Here is a 27568-nt window from a genome sequence, read left to right as displayed (position 1 = left end):
TGAAACACTGATGAATCTGTTTATTTACTTTTCCCATTGCAAAGCACAAACAGCATCCAGAAAATTTGTCTTGACCTGATTTAAAAGGCCATTCTCAAGAATGAAGTCCAAAATATTAATCTGGCCAAATATGCTTACTTAGTAGAGATTCAAAAACTGTCAGTTAAATGCTGGATAACCATACTAGTTCACATTCCTGGGGAGTACAAACCAAGACATAGATTGAGAGATAGATAGATGATAGATAGGTAGATAGATAGATAGATAGATAGATAGATAGATAGATAGATAGATAGATATGATACATAGATCAATAGATATATAATATAAATGATAGATGATGCATAGATATATAATTAGATAGATGATAGATTATTAGATTATACATGGATAGATATAGATAGATGATAGATAGATAATAGATACATGATAAATATTTCCTAAATAATTCAATTATATTTATATATTATGTATATCATACAAAACAAAAGAAGAAATAAAGGAGGGAGGAAGGGGATATAGAGGGACAAACAAACTAAAGATCTTTACCTTAACAAAAATAGTAATGTTCTGTCCTAGGCATCCAGGTAGGTGAAGACAAAAAGATACCTAGTATGTAATGTAGTATGGTGTAGGAAGCCCTTCTGTATTTGTGTTGCTTTCATTGGTTATTAAAGAAACTGCCTTGGCCTTTTGATAGGGCAGAACTGAGATAGAAGGGGAGGACAGACTGAATTCTGGGAGGAAGAAAGCAGAACCAGAGAGAGCCACCATGAAGCTGCCAGGCCAACATGCTGAATCTTTCCTGGTAAGACACAACCTCATGGTGATACACAGATTGATGGAAATGGGTTAGATCAGGATATAAGAGTTGGCCGAGAAAAGGCTAGTTATAATGGGCCAGGTAGTAATTAAATTAATACAATTTCTTTGTGGTTATTTCGGGGGTTAAGCTAGCCGGGCAGTGGGACGCAGCACGCTCCCCTCCATACTACAGTCTGCCTTGCCTAACTTTTCCAGTGCTTTATCCAGAGTGTCCAGTATTATCTAAATTCCCCTTGAAAATTACAAGAAAGGCTGAAGGATGAAAAACTTATCACTTGATTTTTTTGCATACTTCTTTTTTCAGATATAAATGCAAATGTGTTTATAAAATTTTCATGCGTATATATTCCTTGTGCATGGGTACTTAGATACAAATAAACATAAATTAATTAATTGGACTAAGTTGTGCCATAATCATACTTAATAAGGGAAGTAAATCCCAGGGAGGAAAAAAGCTTTTTTTGTTTCAGCCATAGTACTCAGACTTCTTACGGCAAATTTAAAATGATACCAAGTTTAAAATAATTAAGAATTCTGTCTGAAGTTAAAGGTAAATTGTCTGTCACAGCAGCAAAAAGAAAATACAAAAGTAAAATAAAGTTATAAGATATTATTCTAAAACTAGGAACTTTAGAATTGTCACAACCAGTCACTCTTTGGCCATTATAGTCACCTCCCACCTAATGTATACTCCAGTATCCTACGGTAAAATGGCAGCTGTGTGTTTTAAAAAGATGAAAGTATATATACATGGTTCTTGTGAAAACTGACAAAAATGTAAATAAACCTTTGAGCTCATAGTACTACACCAATGTGAACTTCCATGTTTGACAGATGTATTATGATTCTGAAAGATGTTATCCATGGAGGAAAGATGGCAAAGGGGCAGAGACTCCTTTGCTACCTTCTGTAGTTTTTGTAAATTTTGAACAATGTCAGAATAAAAAGGCATTTCCAAGGATATTTGAGACATGGCATTGATACATTGTTCTATTCCAGTGTGTTTCCTAAGGTAAGCCATGCATAGAGCTTTCATTGTGAGATGAATTTTGCATTTGTGTTTATAGTTGACTTTCAGGTGAGCCTCACAAGTGTCAATATATTGATTTCATGGTTCCTAAGAAGTAGGTCAAATACTATTTCTTAGCACAGAAAGTTTAGCACAGAACATTATTAAAAGATGATTGAATAATTTGTCAGTTTCTTTCTAAATTTGAAATTGTATTGGTTACTAATTAAGGTGCCTTTAAAACAGAACACAAGAAATCAGATTCTCCAAACTGTACTTGTGAAAGGGAGTTGATTTTATATTCCAATTTTATTCACATTTTCTGAATAATCACAACATTAATCTACTGGGAATAACCTAGTTCATATATTTGAAACTCCATTTATTTTTTCTATTGATACGCATGTATTACACTTTTCTATAATACAGAATTTCCAGCGCTGTTTTAAATAACATAGTTTTCAAAATGAGAAGCATGATCTATAATTTCAAACAAACCTAGGATAAATTCATAATGTCTAAAATGATATAGTTTTCCATTTTGTTTCAAAGAAATTAATGATATTTTGTTTGACATAGAAGTCCATCACAACTGTTATTCCTTTCATTTCAACTCGGTGTAGTCTTGACCTATTGCAAAATCCACTTGGAACCACCTAATTGGAATTATCACAATTAAAAGGGAGGCAGGAATCACTTCATTCCATGTATTTATGAGGCAGTTGACTTTAGCACAGTATTTAAAAAATATAGTTTTCCAATTGAATTTTTAACAGATTTTATACTTTACGTTTTTCTTCCAAGTAAAGGGCCTGGTTAGTGTCTAAACATTTGAATATCACTACAGACTAACATAAAAATTTTCTAGCTTATGTGATCCTCCATCACAGAAACCAACAGGTTAACTGTCATTGTCCGTTAGTTTTACCAGTAGAAAAAGTCCAAAATACCTTCATTCGTCTACCAAAATGATGGACCACCTAATAGGATGATCTATGAAGCATCTTTAGATCAGGATGAAATAATTAAGACATGAAAAATTCTTGCCTTTACATTCCTTCAATCTACAGGCCTACACCATATTATTACATAGTTGTAACTCAGTACCCAGTATTCTCTCCCTCTACTCACAAGTAAAACAAAATAAATGCAGTATAAAATTATACATTCTATAATAACTTAGAAAAAAAGTAAATCAATGTTTAAGGCCTTTAAATATTTGTAAGACATTCCTGAAGAACTAAAACTCACAAGTTTTAAGATGGCTAAGAAAATATAGACAAAATACTGGCCCATGATATTATTTGATTGGAGCAAAGATAAGCAAGTATTTAGACCTTTGAAGTAAAAGAAAATGAACAATTTTTTCCTATCCACAGACTGAACAAATATATAAGCATTCAAGCAGTCATTGGAATCAAGCAAGAGGCGATCTTGAAATGAGACAGAGAAGATAGTTTAAGAAAATACTAGAATAAAAATAAGTGATAAGAAATTAGAAAAGCACATGCATCCGTGGCATGTTTTTAAAATGGAAGGTTACCCACTAACTTACTACACACTGGTGAGATCTGAGAAGGAAAGAAAATGAAAACAGAAAAAAAATACACTTTTAAAAAACTGGAAGGGAAGGTGTGTGCGAGGCACAGAGTGCTGTGCAGTGGTAATGGGAATCCAATCCTAGCTGCTATCTCTCTAACCGACAGAGAGCAGCAGTGAGGTGTTAGCCTTGGGGAAACATGTCAGCACGTCTATACATTCTTGTATGACTGATGTATTCAGATCATGGTGACTTGCCAGTGATTATCATTTTCAATAGAGAAACACTTCCAACCCTTTCTCAAAGGCAAGTGTGAGATGTTAAAACATGTAGGCTCTCAGTGTTTCAAGATTAGAATACCAATAAAATTGTCTCAGTCTACGCCATGCCAGAGGAGTTCGCAAAGGAAACATCACCAAAGCTGTGCACAGTCCTATCAGACAGTGAACAAAGGACCCAGGAACACATCTATGACAGGACAGTGCACTTGGGAGACAGCTTCAGAAACAACTGAAGTCACAGCTGAAGCCAGGAACCCTACAGGTGGCAGTCTCTGGTGTCACCCCCAGAACATCAACTCTGCACCAGATTTGTGGAGAGCAGCGTCTGCTTCCCTCAGAAGTGCAATTAGCTAAGCACAGTTCGCAGCTGATGCAGTCTTCTTCAGGACACAAAGTTCACTTCAAAGTTTTTTTAAAGTCTTGGTTTCAATAAGAAGCTGACAGCAAGTCATGGAATCCCTTGGAAATAGGCTTAAAAGCCCCTCTTCTAAGAGGTATAAAAGTCTTCGATTTCAATGCAGGAGTCAAGTTTCTATGTGTGTCTCCATGATCTCAGTCTTGAGGATTGCTTGATTTTTTTTGTGGTTAATGGGTTACCTGGGAAGGAAGAAGAAAATATAATGAGCTCTTTATAATAAAGCTATAAGCTTAGGACAAGTAAACAGTTAACTAATGGCTATGAGTTGGCACTCACTGTATCAAACACATCATGGAATTCTCCAGGACCTTCGTGTTCACATTGCCAACTTATTATCTGAAAAAGTGAATTATTCTGAGAGCCCACTCATTCATGCAGTTAGGGTGGCTATAATCTGTGGACCTCTCTGGAGAAAAACTTTGGTCACTGGAGTAGAATGAGAGTACAATACACCCTTAAAGAATGGTTTTACAACATTCATTCTCAAATAGCATAAAAATCGAGGGTGGGGATATCAGTATATTTAATATGTTCTGAAAAATATCATCTCTTTGTGTGATCAAAAATATTTAGGTAAAAGAGGGAAGGAAGAGAGGAAAATGGAGAGAAATGTATAGTGCAATAAAATCATAAAAATTGAAGAAATAAAAAATGAAGAACAGTGTAATGGTTTACCAAATTACAGAGTGTTCAGACCTTCTGATAAAATGGACTGTATTATTAATGCAATTTGAATTATTAGGAAGATTGACAGTAAATTTTCATACATATTAGTATCCAAAAATAAACATATATGAACAAAATAAAAAGAATGTATTGTAAATACATTATTTGCTTTTATGTAAAAGATACAGGAAAAGCCTCAAGCCACTGCTGTGCTGATAGTCTCTTCACTTTACATTAATACCATATATTGTATTTGAGGCAGCAACAGAAAAGTTATCTTCTGCCCCTGGGTGTACCAAAGAATGAATTTTTAAAATAATGTGAACACTTGGTTTTACTACATTAGGTGACATAGCTTTTAATAGTGTTTAAAAAAAATGGTTTTACTTTGTTTTGTGATCGGCTATGGAAAATGAAAATATTAAACTATATAATAAAATAACTCTAGACTTTGCTCTACTATGGATAGAAAGTACATGCAAAATTAAATATGTTTTAAAGCACAAGGGAACCATCTTGATTCTGTCGTACAGTCAAACACATTTCTACTATTGTTCTTCTTACACTAAAGGTTACAGCCTGAATGGCTTGCTAAATTACAGAGATTATGGAAGTGGAAATATCAAGGGTAAAACTTGGGAGTCTCATCAGTTTGTCTGCCAGTCAGTTATCATTCAGCACAGTCTGTGAAGTACTTCCAGGAAGTCGGTGCAGGAAAGAAAAAGGGAAGAAAATATTATTTCTAGAGACATTATGCCATGATGGTTGATCACCATGGGAAAGAAAAAGCATTTTCACGATAACATTTGCTCATAAACTTTATATAACATAATCTTTGGCTATCATCAACTGAGAAAAGCTCAGCTATGTTTTCTGAAATCTGTTCTTCCTAGCCAGAAACCTGATTAAACATAGCTTGGGGACTATGTTTGTGAAAGTGTTGCTGAAATAGAAGAAAAGGTAAAAAAGTGTTGGGAAAGACTGCAGAGATTTATGATTAGTTTTAGAAGGGGACAAAGCAATGAGGCAGAACGCTGGAGGTGAACAAGAAGCGGGAGTGCGTTCCCCAAAGGCAGGAGAGTGGAGGGGGCCTCAGCACCTTCTAGCCCCAGCTTTGAGTCACTGGCAGGTTACTATGGTAATCTCATCATTTTATCTTTACTATAAGGTAAACATTTGATCCTGTTAGTTTATAAAAGCCTATAAGAAGGTGGTGTTGACCGTTTGTGTATTAATTAAAGCTTTGTTTTCACATGATTTTGAAAACAAACAACATCAGAAGTCTCCTTAAATAAAATCAATTTCCCTCCATCTTTGAAAGTCTGTAAGCTCATAAATGTATATATGCATACATATACATCAATAAATATACACATTAATGAAGACATATAAATATCATAAGTATATAGTCCATACATACAAGAATATAAACACATAATTTTAAAATGTATTTTACTCTTGGATAAAATAATAGCTAGAAAAACAAAAAACTTAAGCATGACCATAAGAAGTGGTTACATAAAAATAAGAATTATTTTATAAGCATGGACTGAAACATAAACAAAGCAATTTTTCTCACATTCATGCCTTGTATAGTATTCTTAGATCAATCCTATTCTGAGATGAGGAGTATCAAATAAAATAATTTCTAGTATCTGATGGCAGTGGATAGTCTATTTTAGACTCAATCATTCTATTTTATTAGGACACACTATGGTTAGACACGTGATGCTATGGATTTAAACCAAAGTGGTAGAGATATGCCCGGAGCTGTGGGAATTATACCAGCCCACTTGAGTGTGGTCTCTTATACTATAAATGCAGCCATAAAGCTTGTGCATACTTTCTCTCCCAGTTGTTGGATTTGTTTTCTGTTCCCCGCTTGTGCAGAGGACTATGTTCTGTGAGTCTACCCCTAAATCAATAACCATTTATTATACTCAATTCTGAGCTAGTGTGGGATTACTCTATAGCGTCCATTTCAAACTCCATCCCTCTCAAATTTCTCATATATAAATTGCTGATGATATTGCTAACTTCTGTGAGATCTAAGCATTGTAATGCCTATAAAAACATACCGTTTTGCCAGCATTACAATACCATGAAGTAACAATTTTAGATATGGAATTGTCCTAATGCATAAATCTGAGGAAAAGAAATTCAAAGTAGAGCGAGAGAAGTATTGTGACAGAAATTGAGGTAAGTTTGAGGGATACAAATGAAAATAAACTAATGGTTTCAACATAGTATAAAATGAGCTCATGAGCATCTATCTGTATACCTCCTGGAAACATCTAGTTTCATACCAGATATGATGGCAGAACCAACAAGACATACACATTTTCAAATATATTCCAACATATTATTTTAGATATAGAACATGATTAGGGGTATAGATATGCCATATCCAATTTGAATTACCAAGTAAGCATAATTCAAATAACATTTAAAGACAAAATCACTAACTAAAAGTAAACAAAAGACATCAATCATTTAACAATTTCTGGGCTCACTGAAGAAGTTCAAGTGATCAACCCTAAATTCTGGCTCATTCTTTGGGTGAGTGAAGCTAACATCGCACCTGCTGTAAATTATACATTGGAATGTTCAGTGTGTAAGTGTTCTTAAGTAGTATTTATACAATCTGGAATTTTAACAAAGGAATGTTGTTAGTACACCATATAAACATTACCCTATTTTTAAGAAGTAAAATACCACATTTACACTAAAATTTTATTGTCAAGAAAATATCAAACTTTATTTTACTTATTAATTAATTAATTATTAATTAATTTATTTATTTATTGGCCCAAAAATGCTGGATAAAAGTCTTCATTTTCTAAGATCTTCAGCTTTCATTAGCTATACTAGGTTACACTATAGACAACCAAGGTTGTTTCCATGGATGCTGCCTTCTTGTTCCCAGGACAACATTCACATAGGAGACAACGAAATCACCCAGTTTGCCCCAGGACCACATGCTATAGTCACCCTTCATCACATCTGCCTTCGATGAATTACTGTGTCATAGAACCGTTCCTTTTCATGCAACCTTATTTTCTGCCTATCAAATGGCATGTTACATTTCAACTGTTGGAGAGCTGAACCCACGTATATTCAAAAAGAGTACTAATAACAGTAATTGCTTCCCCTGTATCAAGCACAGCTATGCTTAAGAGACTCAAAAGGATAAAGAGACTAATGTAATAACAATAAACACAAGTGTTAAGGACTGAAGCATCCAATTACACCTGTCCAAAAATGTCTATTCCAGATAGCTTCTTAGATTCTCAGATATTTATGTGAGATCTGTACACCAATTTGAACTAAGAAAATCAAGTGAGCAACACATAAGATACTAGTTAAATCTGAAATAAGTAAAGTCCATTATTCTTATGCTGTTTGCTCTTTATACTTAGAGCACTATAAATTATAAAATGTCCTTAATTTTTCATCAAACTGAACATTGGAAGCACATTCCAATATTTTCTTTCTCCAATTGTAAAAGCAAATTGAAAAAACTCTTAATACGATTATGCTCATAAATGTCTGGTTTTTTCTTCCAAAGGTCTGCTGACTAGGGAATAAGTGGAATACAAGCCTTATAGGAGACACATGACATCTGCAGGCAGATTCTGGGCTCAAATCCAGTCCCTTTGGCTTTCAAACAACTGTGGGTCTAAAAGCATTATTTAACCTGCATGAACCTTCCCCTTCCCATGTCCGATTTTAGAACAATATTATTATCTTTCCACACACACTTGCTATTATGATTAAATCAAACATTCCTTGCAAAGAGTACTTCCCAGAAAATGCATCTTAAAAATTAGCAGGTGGTAATAATGATAATTTTCAAATAAGACACAAAATGTGACATGTAGAACTCCCATCAAGAAGTGTTACTGTTGCTTGTTATCTAGAAATATTGAATGAATTGGTGTTAATTTTCTGGTTTTTATAGTAACTCACCTTGCAATTGACTCTTTCAATAATATTATTTTTAAGCATCATATATCAAGAATTTCACACTTTCGGATAGCTGTGGGTAAAACAATGTGTTTCAGATAACTACACAAAATAGTAGTTAAAAGGTTGATGCATGGCATCTGGCTGCCAGGGGCCAATGATCCATCCTGTAGATGGTTCAGAGTGATTCAAGGTACAAATCAGGCCCCTAGCATCCTATGGCCATGAGCTAAGAAGTATAGACCTGGGCTAAAGACAGTTGCAGGCAGTTGATGTTCATGGAGCAATCCTTTTTAATGTGTGTATCATGAGGCAAGAAGTACAGACCTGGGCTAAGGACAGAGTCAGTAACTCCATAGTGTCTGCATTGTAACTACCACTATTCAAAGACATGTGTTTTAGCATGGCCTTTGCTCAGGTGATTGACTCTACATCCATGTACATATGAGAAGCACTAAGTGGACTCTGAGTTAGATATAAGGCATCTGTATGTACAGTAACTTCTGACTTTCCCCTATCATTGGGCATGTGTTATGCATTCCTCAGATTCTTATCTTCACTTTCTGTGTTTTTTCTTTGTGTTTTCTTTGCACTGACTTTCATGAGACTTTGCACACAGGACATATATCTAGGAAATTATCCAGGAATAGAACCTGCACCGTGATCATGCAACAATGAAATGCAGATGTGAAGATGTCCTGCTGTATCAAGGATTACTTTGATGTTATTATTCGTTAATTGGATCCTATCGTACCTCTCTCTTTTTTCAGTTTGCAATCTGTGTAAATTTGTGAGATCAGTTCCAAGTCTCCACAGCATCAATGTATATCTTTTGCCAATTACAGAATAGCATAGTCTTTGTACAACGTTAAGTCCTTAAAAGTCTTGGTATGGGGCACTTTGGAATCGCATTTATATCCTTGTCATTATAGGATGAGTCACATACACACATTAATGGAGAGACTGTGTGTTTGAGCAGGGGAGTAATTTCATTCCAAGGGACTTACATTTTCACTAAAATACCCATGTTATTAGAAAAACATTTATTTTTTGTACTAATGAACATTCTTTATTTAAGCAAGTAGAAGACAAGAAAGTGTGGCAATATTTCTGTGACAAAGTAGCAGGTTTACATGCCATCTGTGCCCAACCTTTATAGTAGCGGCTTAATAACAGCACAAAATAGACACCATTTTACACTAGAATTCCAACAAATTTATTCTGCTCAATAAAGGCACAGGAGCAGCAGAATGCCTTCATAATCTTGAGTGCTTATTTGAATGAACTTTTTCTTCCTTGGAAAAGAGCTGCTGCTCACTGCAAAGGAATTTTTTTTTTTAATGCAGCTCTCACAAGTACATGAATCTAGCTCTGGTTTCACTATCTGTATACTAAGTGTGCAATTAAAACATCATTATTCCACAATAACAGATTTTTTTTGATTTAAGCTCAGAAAAGCTGCCATTAATTTGGTCATAACTATCCATGAACGTATTCACCGTGTCTCCAAGCATATTATACAATAAGGTATCATAACATGAAAAACACCTGCTTCGTAAGGACGTGCATGCCCAAGCAGGCTTCCCAAAGAGCTTTCAGGTACCTATAAGGCACTACAAGACAGCGGCAAATGAAACATTTTCATAAATATACTCATCTGCACAAATTAAGTGTATATATTACTTTCGCAGTAATAGACATAGTATCTATAGCTCTGACCATCACTGCAAGTTCATATCACAGTTTACTTTTCCTTCCATAGAATTCTCGTGCTTGACCACTTGTGACATTTGGTTCAACATAGAGCAATCATCTATCCAATACTTCACAAGAGCCAGCATGACAACTAAACAATCTTGAACAAATTTCAGTTAATTCTTTTACTAAATTCTTGAAAATTGTAGTGGGTGTAGGTAATTGGAAAAAGGGTTATTTCCGACAACCCAGAGTATTCCAGACAACTACAGATGGCTAACGAAATCCTCATAGTGTGAGCTTCCATGGAAGCAGAGAGGTAAAGAGTCCCTGGATGTGACATTCAGTTCCCTGCACTTCCAGCAGATCAGAGCCCTAGATGAGATGAGCTGAGACAGTCTTTTCTTGCTGGCACAGACGCCAGAGCTTTTACACCACCATGGCTGCCTGCTAGTTTTTAACTTTAAAATCTCTTGAGTTTGTAGCACTCCGAGCTGCCAACATTGTCACTTGGACTGAGTTTCTAATTCCTCTCTTAGCCCCAACTAGTAAGATTCTGCCTAAGAAGCTTGACTTCCAAATAGAATTAAATCACCTGGACACCCTAAACTCAGTGGTGGCATTGCCACTTGTATTTGATTTTCTAAAGGGTGCAATTATTTTATCAGTGCAGGGCGACCGAGTTTTCCATGGAGGAAACATTTGAGGTTCATGCACCGAGCAAATGAAGACCTCTACTGGAATAGAATCTTCTAATCAGATGGACTTACACTATTTCTTAGAACTTCAAACCCTCCTACATGGTTCACAGAAGCAGATGAGTGTGTTCTCCCTTCAGGAACAAACAACCCATCCTCAGCTTGACATTTGCTATTAACAAATGGACCACTCCTCACTTTGTCTTTGGGTGCTTAATAAATGCCTTTGGCATTTTTTTCAGAATTTTTTAGGAAAAGATGTCCTTCTACTTCTGGTACCCCATATATATTCTCTGTTGCAGGCAGCACATAAACACAGAAAATAAAATGGTAAATTTAGATAAGAGTTAGAAGGAATCAGGAAAAGAATGGAAATCATAGGAAGTATAAAAAATATTTCAAGAAAGTAATAAATGCCTGAAGAGAATCTAACTATATTTTTAAGATATGAATTACATATTCCAGCACTGAAAAGTTTAGCAACCATTAGACTTTTTTTTAGTTCAGTTGGAATGTACTTCACCTGCCATATTTGATATTCCATTTGTTGTTTAGAATTCACCTCTCATTTATACAGAATAATTTGAATGGATGGTTTTACCCACTTTCTGCAGTAAAGTGTTAGGTTAAAATTTAAGGCTAGTCAAGAACTATACTCCTCAGCAATTTCAGCTTCACTGCAGTCAGAGTGAATGGAAGCAGCAGCAAAGTGCACAAACTGCCTCTAAGTGAGCTGGCATTGAGTGGGACTTGGGAAAAAGGACCAGAATTGAAGGTATCCTTCACCGTGGTTTGGGGTCTCTAAGAATATTTTCTCTTAGCATCCTGGTTGGCTTGAGTTACAGATGAAATGGCTTTCAGTAACTTTTCCTTGGGATGCCTGTCCAAATAAATAACACAGGGATTTCATGGTGAAAAGACATGGTGTGAGTTGTGGAAGGACAAAGTCGGAGTATTCTGAGAACATTCCAGAAGGAAGACATGCTCTATTATCTTCTTCCATTTAATTAGTTTTAGTGATGATCATTCCATATGTAACAGTAGTTTTTTAAAATCCCTTTCTGTACATTGCAAACTTAAAATCCATTCTCTGAAGGAAACAACATCATAAACAACAATAGTTAACAAGAAGAATGTATTGACTATGCAACCACCACCAACTCACAGCATCACCTAGCTATTATCTTCCCTGGGTCTTCCTAATAATATAATTCAATAGTCTCAGATTTCTAAAGTTGGTATATATGCATATGTATATATATATGTATATATATATATATGTGTGTGTGTGTGTGTGTGTGTGTGTGTATGTATGTGTGTGTGTCATTGCTTGAGGTAGGACACCACATAGCTTTCAGTCTTAATTCTAATACATAAAGAATGACTGGGTAAGAAGTCTGTCAGGATTTGTTTTATGGAGATTAAGTGAGAGCCTGTTGGCTCAGTGCTCTTCATGCATATTTATAAATAATAGGCAGGCTGAACACTGACAGATGCTCAGCAACATACTAGGGTTTGTTGCTTTGTTTTCAATTCTAAAGCACGTGGCACTGCAGGGCCACTGGTGGAGACAGCATAAGGTTCACCATTGGTAACATATTGTCTTAGTGTAGGTACAACATCCAACCTGTGGGCTTTGTGAGTCAGTTCAGAGAATGATGACTCTTCCTATTTGTTTCTTTTTTATTAAAATAAATCATTGCTTTCTTTATTAACTACGGAGTCAGTTTTTTGCCTTCTGATCTCTAACATTGTACCGGTTTTGTTTCCTCCATCTGAAACCAAGCTGGAAAGCTATAAGAAAGAGTAGGTCACAGTTCACCCTGTGAACATTGGGTACACACCTGCTGCTCTGTGAGAAATGAACGGAGACAGGTGCTCATTTCTGGAGTTGTTTTGAATCTTTACTTCTCAAGGAAACTTCTGCCCCTTCCTCAGAATCCGACCAACACTACGATTCGCCATAACTACTGCTCCAGCGTGGAGCCAGAATAAATTTGAATGCGGAAAATCAAAAATTGTCATGAGGCACAGCAGAAACCTTCTCTTTCTACTTCTCCATTCCAACGTGAAGAGTTTTACACGTTTGCCTAAGGAACAAGCACATGTCAAGCACTCCACTGTTGAACAGAATATCACAGGATTCAAAGCTGGGAGAAAGGGAACATTTTAGTAAGTGTAAAGTGACAACAAGACAATAATGTCCTTTGCTTCGAACAAGCTCACAGTGGGAATAGTTCTCTATTGCTCTTAGAAGGCTATAAATGTGGAACACATACAATAAGTAGGGCTAACTTAAAAAGCTTTTATAAGCAATTTCAGCAGGGATTGTAAGTTTTCCTTGTGAACAGTTTGGGAAATATTTTGCACAAACCAAAGAAGAAATTTTCATTGAATTCAAGCAAGAAATAACAAAGAATTCAACAGCCAAATATCTTAACATTGACATGTCAATGAATCATAGAAACATTATGTGGAAATACTCAGTTGGAATCCTAAGATTTCATATTTGCAGTCATAACCATTCATAGGCTTATCTGAATATCCATGCCTGCAGTGATTTATAGCTTGCTGATGCATAAACTAAGATCATTCACACTTTAGGGCAGGTAAAAGAGATCAAGCCTTTTAACTAATGTTTAAGTTTCACCACCCATGGGCACTTGCTTTTCAAGCCAACTTCACATCTCTTAAGTCATTATTAATCCTATGATCCCCATGAACACTCTGAATAATATCCATGATATTTCAGCTGTAATTTATTATATATTATAGATAGAGGCCTTCACAAATTTTTTTATGCACCATTCTCCCAAAGAATATGTAATTTGAATAATAATTTGAGAAAAATACAAATAGTATTATTATTCATAATAAATCATATGTAGATGAAGTCATCCATTGGAATCAGAAAACAGATGGGTTTTGTTAGAATGAATCAAACTATAACATTTCCTAGATGAATTTGAGAGGACAGAGGAGTTAAAATTCACTGTAGAGAAAAGACCAAACACGGCATAATAGAAATTAAAGATATTTTACAATTTAAGAATGATTTTGACTTTTTGAATAATAAATACATTTCTTTTGCCATTATTGCTAACTTTGCCTCTCCTTATCAAACTAGAAAATGCAAAATTAAGTCAATGTGTAGGGTAGGGCAGAACTTCTATTTGCTGATCAGCCATCAAGAACACCTGACTTTCTCCAGACACACCCGAGCAAAGATTACCATAGAATGGGTCAGTTCCGATACAGGTAGTGGATGCAGTGGCAGAAGACAAAGGATGAAACTCAAGGAAATGTAGGAGAGTTTCATACCTTCTAGAAAAATCCAGTAGCGGGAGATATGCACCACTCATGTCTTCCTAATGCTCCATTCCCTTTACATTGCTCAAAACCATGTTTTTTGAAAAATATTCTTTAATTCTATATATTCCCCCATTGAAAACATAACTATTGCCCACACATTTCTTGCTTTTCCCACTTCTACGCATCCTCCCAATCTCCTCCCACTTCCTGTTCCACTGCTCCACCATCACTCTCTTAATCAAGGACTGTGACCCTCTGGTTTGTCTAAGTGAAATAACTCCCTGATTTATCTTGTCCTTTGTATCTTCTCTTCCCCTTTGCTACCATCATTTAAAAAGATAAATCTATAAAATCAGAATCTACATAAAATCCTTTAGCATTAGACCAAGCAATTAGTTTGGTCACTCCTTTCCAAAGTCTCTATGGGTACACATATTATGCTCTGCTAAGTTCTTGTACCCATGTGTGTCACTCTCTTAATGGTGCACATTAAGCATCTGTATTTTATTTAAAGTCCTAAACAGATGAGAGAATTCAATGATCCATATATTCAGAACTTTGTCTTATACTTTAGGTATATTTCATTATAACAAGATGGTTTAAGAGTTGAGAGCTAATATAAGGCAAATATATAACACATGCTTCATTTTTCATGACTAAGCAGTATTCCAGGCATTTAAATGACCCCTTATATTTATCAAATGTAAAATTAAAGTAATGAATGGATATGCATATGGGTAAATGAATGAACAGATTAATGAATGGATATATATATATATATATATATATATATATATATATATATATATATGAGCAAAAGTAATAAGCAGCTTCAGACAGAAATAGAACTACTATTTGAATTCTCTATAAACACCTAGAGGCATGATCAGGTGACCCCATAGGCCAATTTCTCAGCTATTAATTTTTCTAGCATTATTCCCATGGTTCTGTATTTTTAGAATTTGAAATTATAGATATCTATGGGTTCTGACATTCAACTTCACTTTTGTACCTCAGATATTTAAATGTATTCTCATTTGGAAAAGGTCTGATTTTTAAGACAAAATTAATTCATGAAAATAATAATTCAGGAAGATAATAGCAGTCTGTGATGCTTTAATTGGTATTAGGCTAGCCACTTGGGATGTGGAAAATGTCCAAATGGATACATCAAGCTTCATACTGGCATATTTATTACAGTTAATATTTCAGTTATGAATTATCCTACTTTTAAAAATGCTCTTCTCTCTTGAGTAATTTCCATACCGCTGCTTAACACTGTCAGGGAGTTTTTCTCATGAAATATTTTGTGGTAGCACTACACCTAGGAGTAGTGGCTCACTTGACCAGTCTGGGGGTGCCATTGAAGCAGCATCAAGTTTCCTATAGTGGAACATATCAAACAAATGATAAAATGATTGACTCAGTGCCATCCAAATAATACTATTCATGTAAACACATTCACACAGAGAGAGGGAGGGAGGGATGAAAGGAGGAAGGGAGGAAGGGAGAGAGACTGAGAGACCTGCTATATTTACCATTCAGGATACCTGACACCTCTTCCCCAGCATTCTCCCCTAAGACATAAAGACTGACTTTCTTTACAGGAATCATTTTTCCATTCATCAAAATTAAATCTATTACACTATTGCCTACTTCTCTTTCCTGTCTCCCACCATTCCCCTGTATACTTACTTTCTTGCTTTCAAATTTATGTTTCTTATTTCCTTAATTGTTTTAACTCTGACTGGCTGGAGCTCAGGCTGGCTTGTAACTCACAGAGATCCACCTGCCTATGCCTCCTGAGGGCAGGACTAAAAGTCTACACTATCATGGCTGGCTAGGTTCGTTTCTCTTGCCTCCCTTGCCTTCTTTGCTTGGTTCCTTTTGTACATTTTACTAATCTATCATGTCTTTAGCTGATTTAAATGTCCATGACATTCCTACATTTCCTATAGAGGAGCAGCTCTGAGGTTTCATTTCAGTGTTGTGGGTTATTTTTGCTTTTTTTATTGTTGTTGTTGTTGCTATTGCTTAGGCTCCTTGTCATCGTGTATGCCTGGTTTGGTGTTTTATTTTTCTAATTGTATGCTAGGTTTTGTATTTGCAAAGTTGTAAAGTTACGGTGACACTAGAGCTGTAGTTTTCCCCCAGAGATTAGGATTATGCCTCTCCCAATGACATTTCCACGATTCATGTTCTTCTCAGTCCAGTTTAAGGTATTAAGGTGGTTCAGGCAGTACCCTGTAAATATCATTACACTTCCATGAGCACAACAGGGATATGTGCCTGGTGACATAGACTATTATGACAGTCCCCTGGGGTCTGTCAGGTCTCTTTCAATCTCTAGATTTCCTTGTATTGACATTGACCTCCATAGGCTAGGAGTCTGGTCCTAGAAACAGACTGTTCTCTCCTGATCATCACACTTCTCTTTTCCTATTCTCTTTGAGTTTTTGGTGTCAGAACACATACAGTTTACTAATTTGTCATTTAAGGAATGTAAGGTAAGGTACTTTGAAGATTTTTCTTAACCATAACTAAAAGAGAATGGCAGCTCAGCTTTTTTGAGGAACTTGGTGTTAATAAGTCATCAAGTGTTTGGCAGGATTTCATGTTTCTCTTTGGTATTCTCCAACTTCCATACTTTTATGGTACCAACACATTACAACTATGCTTGGAGCAGGTATAGCACAATGGTATAAGTTATGTACAGCTAGACAACTGTATTTTCCTGCGATGGTCCTACTTTATACCTGCCTCCTGAATTCCTCTTATGCATATCCTAAAGGGATTTCCCACTGTCGTAAGGAGTTCTCTCATCACCTAAATGAGTAAGTACCCTCTTCATGGGAATTTGAGTTTTAGTGAATAACTCTTGGATATTGACATCTTCAAGACATAAGGATTTCTGTGATGTGGTGAGCCCAAAAGAAGCATTCCTTGAACCAGAAAACATTTTTAAAAACTACTAAATCACTTCAAGTTTCTAACAAATGTTTAAGGTTAGTGTTGAGCAAGCATTTCTGGTTATAGCGCTGAGCTAAGTTCCTCAACATGTATATCATAAAGATGAGACATGGAGAGTGTAATGTGAAAGGCTGACCGGAATATTATCAGCTAGTGCTAGAGCCCAGGGTCACGCCAAGAGCCACATTAAACTCATGGCACACTCTATTACCTTCAAGACAAATGACTTATTACAGCAAGGAGGTCAAAAACGCCTCTTACAAAAACCCAGACCGATTTTAAAGCCCAAAGATGTTGGAATTTGAGATTATCTAACACATGCTTAGGTTTCTCAGTTGGGTTTTACAATTTTTTTTCTGTCATATATTTTTAAAAACTTTCTGTTAGAATGAAATTTTCATAAAATTGAGAAGTAAAAATTACATGTGGACTTCAACTTCCTCATTTTTCCTCTTTTCTTTCTTTACCATTGAATTAATTAGAAGTTGGTTAAGAAGTAATAATAGAGAGCGCCGAATCCGTGGTGGCGCACGCCTTTAATCCCAGCACTCGGGAGGCAGAGGCAGGCGAATCTCTGTGAGTTCGAGGCCAGCCTGGTCTAGAAGAGCTAGTTCCAGGACAGGAACCAAAAAAAAAAAAAAAGAAAAAAAAAGCTACAGAGAAACCCTGTCTTGAAAATCAAAAAAAAAAAAAAAGAGAGAAGTAATATTAGGCTGGATGTTCATCTACTGATGGTGATTGTCTTAATAATGATGATGTAATAACGATGATGTAATGTTAGCCTGAATGTTCATCTACCGATGGTGATTGTCTGCAATAATGATGATATAATAACAATGATGTAATGTTAGCCTGAATGTTCATCTACTGATGATGATTGGCTGTAATAATGATGACATATGTTAGCCTGAATGTTCATCTACTGATGATGATTGGCTGTAATAATGATGATGTAATAATGATGACGTAATTTAGCCTGAATGTTCATCTCATGATGGTGATTGGCTGTAATAATGATGAAGACAGCATTTCAGGAGGATGTATGCTGCCATAATGAAGAGTGTGGGGTTAAGAATATCTAATCATGGAACTACTTTGACTTATTAGATTTATTCACTATAGAACTCTTTTTTCTATATACAGTAGCAACAACAAAAAAACCCCTATCTCCTTATTCATAATAGAACTAATCTCTATTTCATCACACTGCTAAGCAAAATAAATGCAATTTTGGTCCCAATTAAGAAATTGATTCACCCATTCAAATACCGTCAAGACTTACTTTGAAATAAATATTTTCAAAAACAATTTCTACCCCTCCTTGCTTACTCTGATTACTCTCACTGTTTCAATGCTATTACAAAAGCAGGAAATCTAATTATATAATAAAGCATTAAACATAGATATGTCATTGGCTTTTAAAATTCTATTATTTTAAAAACATATATTATTCTACGTTTTTACAGAGTTAGGCATTTCCTGTACAAAGTATGGGTCAATGCTGCATTTTTTAAAAGTTATATTAGAGTCTGGGAAAACAAATAAGTAGTTTTATTGTGCATATAATTTGTAATGCAATTTTTCATCACTTAAGAGCAAAACACATTGCCACATATTTAGGTAGAAATGTACTATTTTAAAAGAATCACTTTGGTTTTATTTGTTCTTCCATAAAAAGAAATTATTAGCCTCAGTTAATTGCTGAATATCTATAAGCACTTTCTGCATCAGTTTCTGCTGGTCATTTTTGTGATTTAGTGAGAACATTAATGTTGTATTAGTAACATTGAAATGGGCGAGGGTAGCTCAGCATTCAAGCAAACAAACTTTTCCCAAAGCAGCAACCACTCCAGGCCAGCATCATTTCACACTGCCCCAGGCAAAACAACACAAAAAGTTAAGATTAAAATAAAAGCAGATATAGGAAAAGCCCAGTACATAGCCATAGTATACTCTGTCCCCGGTTAACAAAACAGTTTAATCATAAAGAGACACCTTTGTGAGTCTTCCTTAGAATTATACTAAGAAGCCCTTGTTAAGGTCAGCAATTGCAAAGGACAGAAAAAAGTACTTCACTTCATATAGCCTTAGTAAGATACAACTGAAAAAGCAATGTCTGGTGGCTAAAAAGGACACAGCAAAGCTTATGCTCCAGGAGTATACTTCTTCAAAGATGATTTTTACAATCAGAAGCATAATAGGTTTGACCTAGCCCACACTAGTGATGGGAATGTCCCCGGTGATATGACCATTAAAATACTACACCCCACTTCATCCAGCTCTTTGGTAAATTAAAAATAACAGCAACAACAAACATGTTAATAGCATTCATGTATTTATTTATGTATTTTTTTTATTTATTGTGTGGGAGGCAGTAAGCACACACAAACATATTTGCTCCATGGCATATCTGTAGAAGCCAGACAACATCTTACAGGACACCATCTTACTTTCATCATTGATTACCGAACTTGAACTATCAAGCTGAAGCACCTCACCCACTCTCTATAAGAATATTTTTTGGGTTATTATAAAAGGAATTGAGTAGAGTTTTAAATGAATCTATGCTTTCTTTGAAGGGCCTTGTTTAACGATGAGCTTATGTGCCGAAAGGAATGCTGAGACATTTCTACAAGTGTTTATTTAGCAAGACTTACTACTGTTGAATAATAATGTTCACACTTTATTCATTGGGAAATTGGCCTATTTTATTTTACTAACCTATTAACAACCTACTAGATTTATGTACTTCCCTACTTCCCTCAAGAGATGAGTAAGCCCTAACAAGTGACGGGTACCTATTTTGTTTTGTTTTGTTTTTTGGTATTCCAAGGCAAGATTTCTCTGTAGCTCTGGAACTTGTCCAGGAACAACTAGCTCTTGTAGACAAGGCTGGCTGCCTCTACCTACTGAGTGCTGGGATTACATGCATGTGCCACTACCATCCAGCTGGCTAGTAGGTGTTTTAAGTGATTTCTGAATGTTCACAGGTTTAAAATACTTAATAATCCACAAATATTTACATAATTGTTCCATTTCACAGATGTGCAAGGAGTGCTGGTGTCAAGTAACTTTTCCAAGGTCACAGATATGGACCTAAGGAATCAGATTCAAAGCTCTGAATTTAAGGGCTGGGAAGATGGCTCAGCCTGTGAATGGTTGCCATCCAAGCATGAGGACCTGAGTTTGTTCCCCAGCATCTACATTCAAAAGCAGAGCATGATTCAATCCAAGTGTTAAATAGGAAGAAAAAGAAGGAAGTTGGGGCTTACTGACCAACCAGCCTAGCTGAATGTACAAGCTCCCTGCTCAGTAAGAAACCTTGTGTTCTAGTTTCATTTTTGTGGATGTGATACAATATTCCACTGAAAAGCAACTTAGAGGTGAAAGGGTTTATTTTTTGTTCACAGAGGTCACAGTTTACCATGGTGGGGGTTTGGTGTCAAGAAAACAGGAACTTCAGGCATCTATCCACATCACATCCACAGTCAAGAGCAGAAAGAAATGACTCAAATCAAAGAAAAGATGTCCATTTATATGATGTGAGAGGTCCTTCTATATGTGTTTATTTTATTGGTTAATGAATAAAACTGCCTTGACCTATGGCAGGGCAGAATATAGACAGGCTGGAAAAGATATATAGATAGAGTAGGCAGAGTCAGAGAGATGCCATGTATCTGCCAAAAGAGACAGATGCCAGATACTTACCAGTAAGCCACAGACTTGTGCTGATACACAGATTAATAAAATGGGTTGATTTAAGGTGTAAGAGTTTATTAATAAGAAACCTGAGATAACAGGTCAAGCAGTGTTGTAATTCATATAGTTTCTGTGTGGTCTGAGAAGTTGAGAAATGAGTGAACAGTCTCCATTTACACTTATAGGTTGAGTCTTTCTACATTAATTAACATTAATCAAGGCATTCTTCGACAGACATGCACAGAGGCAAATCCTACATAAACAATCATTGAGACTCCATTTTCAGATAATTCTATGTTGTATGGAGTTAAAAATCAAAGTGAGCCACCATACCCTGTCACTAAAAGTTGTCTTTAAAGAAGATACCCAACATCACTTTCACATTTATGTTCACAGAAGTGCACACACACACAAATACACACACACACACACACACACACACACACGATACACATATGCATACACCAAAAATAAAATTAGGATAAAGTGAGCTCATAAACATCAAACCCATTCTTGAATACTTTCTCAAAGAGTAAATCAGACATGTCTTTCCAAAATAAATGAGACTCATCAGATAGAGAGATAAGAAGATAGACAGAGAGAAGAGATAGGACCTTCCAGAAATGTATCAATTGTTAATTTCTACAGTAGAGCTAATGATATTCTTTTTTTTTTTTTTTGGTTTTTCGAGACAGGGTTTCTCTGTGGTTTTGGAGCCTGTCCTGGAACTAGCTCTTGTAGACCAGGCTGGTCTCGAACTCACAGAGATCCGCCTGCCTATGCCTCCCGAGTACTGGGATTAAAGGCGTGCGCCACCACAGCCCGGCGAGCTAATGATATTCTTGAAGCCATCCTGAAGACCACTGTGATTTAGGGTGAGCTTTTTTTCATACAAAGGTAATTTTAAGTCAACATATGCTATTCCTCATTCATACAGGGAATAGGGTTATGTGCATACACGTAAGGTTAAATAGCCAGACATGAACTTGATGGATTTGTCTTGTTCTATTCTACTTAAATTTGTAAGAACTAACTATAGAGACCAGACTGGCATCAAATTTGCAATCTTTCTGCCTTTACTTGTTAAATTTTGGGCTAATAGGTATATGCCCATATGCCTGTGACTCTTGAAAGCTTTTATGATGAGAATTCTTAGCTCTGATAAGTTTGTTTGAAGAAAACTAGATATTTTCTATTATATCATGCTTTTGAAAATATTGTAAACATAAGTCTTTTGGGGAAAGATCATTTGAGATAATTTTTAAAAGAATTATTTCCTTTGTATCTTCTCAAAAACTTTCCTTCCCAATGCACCGGATACCTTATAGAGGCAATAAGAAGCATGTATACTGCACCTATAAAGAAGGAATTAGTGAAAGCTTCCAGTGTGCACACTTGTTAGGATGGCCAGAATCCAGCACCAGCGCTGGCAAGGCTGTATGTACAGCACCAAGATCTTCTATTGCCTGCTAGTGGGGAAGCGGACTAGGACTGCTACCCTAGAATGTACTGTCACAGAGATAAGCACAGCCTTACCATATGACCTAGCAATTCTACGTCTTGCTAGTTACCCCCAAAATGCCTAAGACTATTTCTTCATAAAGACACATGAACAAAGGATGTTTTTAGCAGGTTTATGAATAGTTTCTGAATTCTGGGGACAATCCAGTTTTTTTTTTCCAGAAAGAACATAATAAATAACTTCATCAATAAAGTAGAGTGTCATCCAGGCTAAGAAGAAAGGCAATAGTAAGCTATTAAAGGCATGCTATAAACTTGACTGCATACAAATCACTAAAGAAGGCCAAACTGAAATGGCTATATATTATATGATTTCAAGTAGATAGCACTCTGAGAAAAGCAAAACAATAGGGGAGAAAAGACCACTGACTGCCAGACGTTTGAGAGGAAAGAGCAATTAACACAGCACAGAGAGCACTTGTGGCCATGAAAAGAGTCTAGTGTAACATATGGCCTTATATATCTGTCTAGATTCATAACATGAACAAAAACAAAGGCTCAGCATATTGGATCTTCTCTAATAGACATCTTTAAAACTTCAGAACAAAAGCTAAGGGTAGGTTTGTTGCTTCAGGGCTGATCAGTGCTGATTTTTCAGTCCTCCTATCATGGTAACAAATGATATGCCTAGTCATGTGCACCCTTCAGCCTTGGCTCTGGAATAAAGAGAATTATCCTCTGGAGACCAAAAGCCACATAGGATGATGGCTGACTGAGAGTAAATCCTGTTTATTTTAACTATAAAGATTCACAGGCTTTTCTTCTTGCTTTTTCTGTTCAGCCTAATCTACTTCAGAGTGTAACCTGTTAGAACACCACCGAGAACAATTTCCACACAGAGCCTTTATCTTACTTAAGTAATTTATCCCTAAGACGTAGCACAGATCCTGATATCAGGCAGGCATTCAAAAGTATTTCAGGAAATGAAAAAAAATCCACTTATACTCTATCATAACAACAGTAAAATAAAGGACAATATCTAAAAACCTAGGGAAAATATTCTAAGAAACTACATTAGAAAAATTCTAGAATTTACAGAAATTTCTACTCAAAATAACTAATAAAATATTGATATATGAATTCTACAAAGGAGTCACTATTTTAATCACTGGTTATACATGCAGTTAAAGCATCCCACTAGGCAAAAATATAGTAATATTTTTATAGTATAGTATGTAATATAGTATAAAAATATAGTCTATGTTACTCAAGGGACAGCAACATTTGTGATTTGAGCTTTTAACTGATTGGTGGAGGTCCACCCCCACATTAACAAAGGCAATGCCCTTTGTGCACCCCCTCACCAATTTAAATCACATTAAAATACACTCTCATGGGGAGAAAGGATTAACGGAGCCAGAGAGACCAGGGGGACCACAAGAAAAATACAGAATCAACTAATCTGGGCTCATAGGAGCTCAAAGAGACTGAATTGTTAACCAGAGAGCTTCCATAGGCCTGACCTGAGCACTTGGAATATATGTTACAGTTGTGTAGCTTGTTGTCACGGTGGGACTCCTAACAGGGGGAGCAGGGGCTCTCCTCTCTCTTACCGTTTCACTTGCATTTCGGACCCTTTCCTCCTATTGGGCTGCTTAATCCAGCCTCAACAGGAGAGGAGATACCTAGTCTTATTCTAACTTGATACACCACGATTGACTGATATACATGGAAGGTCTACACGTTTCTGAAGAGAAAAGAGGAGGAGTGAAAGGGGGACAGAGAGAGGAGGTTGGATGGAAGGACTGGGAGAAGAAGAAAGGAAGGAAGGGAGGGAGGGAGGAAGGGAGGGAGGGAGGGAGGGAGGGAGGGAGGGAGGGAGGGAGGGAGGGAGGGAGGGAAACTGTAATCAGGCTGGGGGAAATTAATTAATTAATAAAAATAAATTTAAAAAATATACCCTCACAAGAAATGTAATGTGTGATTAAATATTTGGGCACTGTAGACCAGCCAATTGACACAATTATAATTAGCCATCAGACTTGACTTTCTGAACATGAATTTTTACTTTATATGGGAATGAATAAATAAAGCCTTCTAATGACTGAATATTAACCACAACACCTCTTGAGATTCTTTATTATAAAATCTTCAAGAGGTATTTCTTCTGGGTTCTTCCTCCTTGCAAAACACAGGAAGATGAAACTTGGCATGTGCATCTGTAAACAGTAACTACATTATCCTCCTTGATTTGGATATGGTGTTCCTGTTTTGTGCTATACACAAAAGATGTAAATGAGCTAGCTTCTCTGAGAAAAACAAGTATGTCTATATCAAAGCAAAAGATGCACATGGAAGATGTACATGGAAGATGCACATGGAAAGCAGAGGATGTCCATAAGACTCTTTAGGAGTGGCTTAAGTTTAACTGAGAATAAACACAGGGTTTACTCACTAATGCCCTGGATGAGCTACATGTATGATGTGTTTATTATGAGACACAGTTGAAGGGCACTTGCTAGGTAAGGCTGAGAGAACTATTGTGCAGAAAAAATGAGAGGATTGTTGTCAGGTTTATAGCCCTTCAAACTTCCCAGGGCCCATGATGAGTGCAGTGGACAATGAGCAATTATTGAGTACACTTGGACAGTGTCTCATGTCATTGGGTACACTCTGACAATGTCTCATGTCATTGGGTACACTCTGACAGTGTCTCATCTCATTGGGTACACTCTGGCAGGGTCTCCTGTCATTGGGTACACTCTTACAGTGTATCATGCTCTCTGTATTTGCTGTATGCTCAGGAAAGATAAATTCTCAATGTTATACTATTGCTATCAAAGATAATTCTGTCATGGTGTAGGGTTTTTTCACCTCACATGATTAAACATGTTTTTCATATTATCACTGTTTATCCTTACTTGTAGTATAAAATAGTAATGTGATAACATATCACTGGATAGGAGCTCTTTAGACCATCAATGTTGGTTAAAAAAAAACTGAGTATATCAAGAGTTATCATTAATAACTTTTATCAAACTTCATCCATAAGCACATTTCCTCATAACTCATCTAGGCACCCCTGAAGTGCCAGTCTGGAGGCAAATGACTAATCTGCATGGTTCACAACAGTATTATGCATGCAGGCAGTGCCTTCAACAAGTTCATCTGTGAAATTTAATCACAAAGGAGGCTTGACCGTCTGACTAGACATTTAGTAATCTCACAAATTGATCACATGTTGTAACTGAGGTTAGGAAATTGAGATTTCTTATCATGATACCCATGCAAATTTCTCTGACTGTGAGACAGAGTGTCTTTTAAGAATACTCAATTTTGTTCCTTTCAAGATAGAACAGAAGTATCACACCACATGAGTTCTAGAACCATGCTGAGCAAACCAACTCTCCTAAACAGCCTGACCAAACAAGGTCTCCCATAACCAGTCTTTATGAGTCCAGAATGCTTCAAACACAAAATTTGAAGCACAAATTATAATCAGTAATTTGCAAGCATCCTTTAAGAAATCAATCTCTTCTCCTCTCCCTGCCTCTGTTCCTCTGTGTCTCTCTCTCTGTCTCCCTCTCTGTCTCTCTCTCTCTCTGACACACACACACACACACACACACACACACACACACACACACACACACACACACTTCTTCTCCAAGATGTCAGTTTTTATGAACAAGATGAGGAAGAAAATGCCAATGAAAGGTAAGAGTATAATATGTTTGCCACCAGAAGAGACTCAGCAATAGAAGCAGAGGTAAAAATGCCAATAGCAAGCAGGCACTTGACAAAGCAAACCTTTATTGATTTTTGGTTAATCTCATCATACATTATGGCAAGTCAACACCCCATGCTTAATAGAAGCAAACTATTGTATACTGAGTGTCATGAGTGAAGGTTGTGTTAACAGTTAAATCATGCGTATCTCTAAAAAGTTAAATATTAAAGACTACAAAAAATCCAAATTCTTAACTTCCTATAAACTATAACAGTTTTTATTTTTTGTTTTAATCCAGAAATTGGAATTTTATATTATATACAATATCTCACTAAAAGTCAGATTTTCTTGTGCTATTTCAAGATTTAACTGCTGTGTGAATTTACAATATTGACAGATATTTTCATAATATTCAATGTTCTTAGGCATTGATGAGATTCTTGGTTTTCAAAGTATAGCTATTACTGTGGCCCCAATTTTTCATATTTTTATACAGATAATCTCTCTTTTATTTTCTCTCTTCCTTTTTAACTATTTCTGTATCTCATATAAATGACTATACAATATACAATACAATGATGACAGAAAATTTAAATATAGTCAATGCATATTTCAGATTGCATTTATTCAAATTTCCATGTTTATTTTTCTATAGAAATAGTTGGTAATATAAAAATAGCTTAATTTAGAAATCAACATTTTGATTCACAGAGGTAGCTTTTCTTTTGCGGAAATTTAGCACAAAGGTGCAAAGAAAATTCAGTTCTCCCTTTACAACACAAAATAACAGATTGCTTATTAGATACTATGGAGACAAATTGGCAAACAATTTCATTTCTGATGCCTCCACTTGTCTCATTCCACATCACCTGGTAAATATCTTCGAGAGCCTTGATTGAACCATTCCTCCTGGGAAAGCTTTATAATAAATCGTTTCAATGCAATCCATGGAATTCTCCAATATCTGCTTTTGTCTAGTTGTCTATATATCATTCTGTTTACGAGATTCTTCTACTTAGAGTCTCCATCGACAGCTGTCACCAAGTAATCACCAAAATATAAGCAAATAGGAAATAAACATACAAGTCTCACTTGCTATATTTTAATCATCAAGTCATCTTGACTCTACTCCTTACCTCTCTACCCCCACAGTGTCACCCCTTTCCTTACTAATGTCAAGTCCATAATCTTATACCTCCTTCTGGTCCCTTGTAGCTGAATATACTTAACTATAAACCAGACCTTCTCTTTCCCCAATCTCATAACATGAGCTTTCATAGCTCATCTGCATCTAGCAA

The 27568-nt window shown here is 36.0% G+C and overlaps 1 protein-coding gene across 4 annotated transcripts in view; it reads right to left on the bottom strand.

Annotated features, from left to right (window-relative positions):
• Positions 1-2199: 2199 nt before the first annotated feature.
• Tafa2 (TAFA chemokine like family member 2) overlaps positions 2200-27568 on the bottom strand; it is a 439738-nt gene continuing 414369 nt past the window's right edge. For 2 of the 4 annotated variants that reach the window (XM_075954345.1, XM_075954343.1), the window contains exons 5-6: positions 12943-13188; positions 2200-4252 (exon numbers count right to left, since the gene is read on the bottom strand). In XM_075954345.1, the coding sequence (XP_075810460.1) occupies positions 13177-13188 (12 nt within the window). In that variant the 3' untranslated portion in view covers positions 2200-4252; positions 12943-13176. The remainder of the gene's footprint in view (positions 4253-12942; positions 13189-27568) is intronic. The other 2 variants (XM_075954344.1, XM_075954342.1) reach the window with 1 other exon arrangement.

Source organism: Microtus pennsylvanicus, chromosome 20, assembly GCF_037038515.1.
Source record: "Microtus pennsylvanicus isolate mMicPen1 chromosome 20, mMicPen1.hap1, whole genome shotgun sequence".
Taxonomy (NCBI): Eukaryota; Metazoa; Chordata; class Mammalia; order Rodentia; family Cricetidae; genus Microtus; species Microtus pennsylvanicus.
This window is presented reverse-complemented; position numbering and strand designations above follow the sequence as displayed.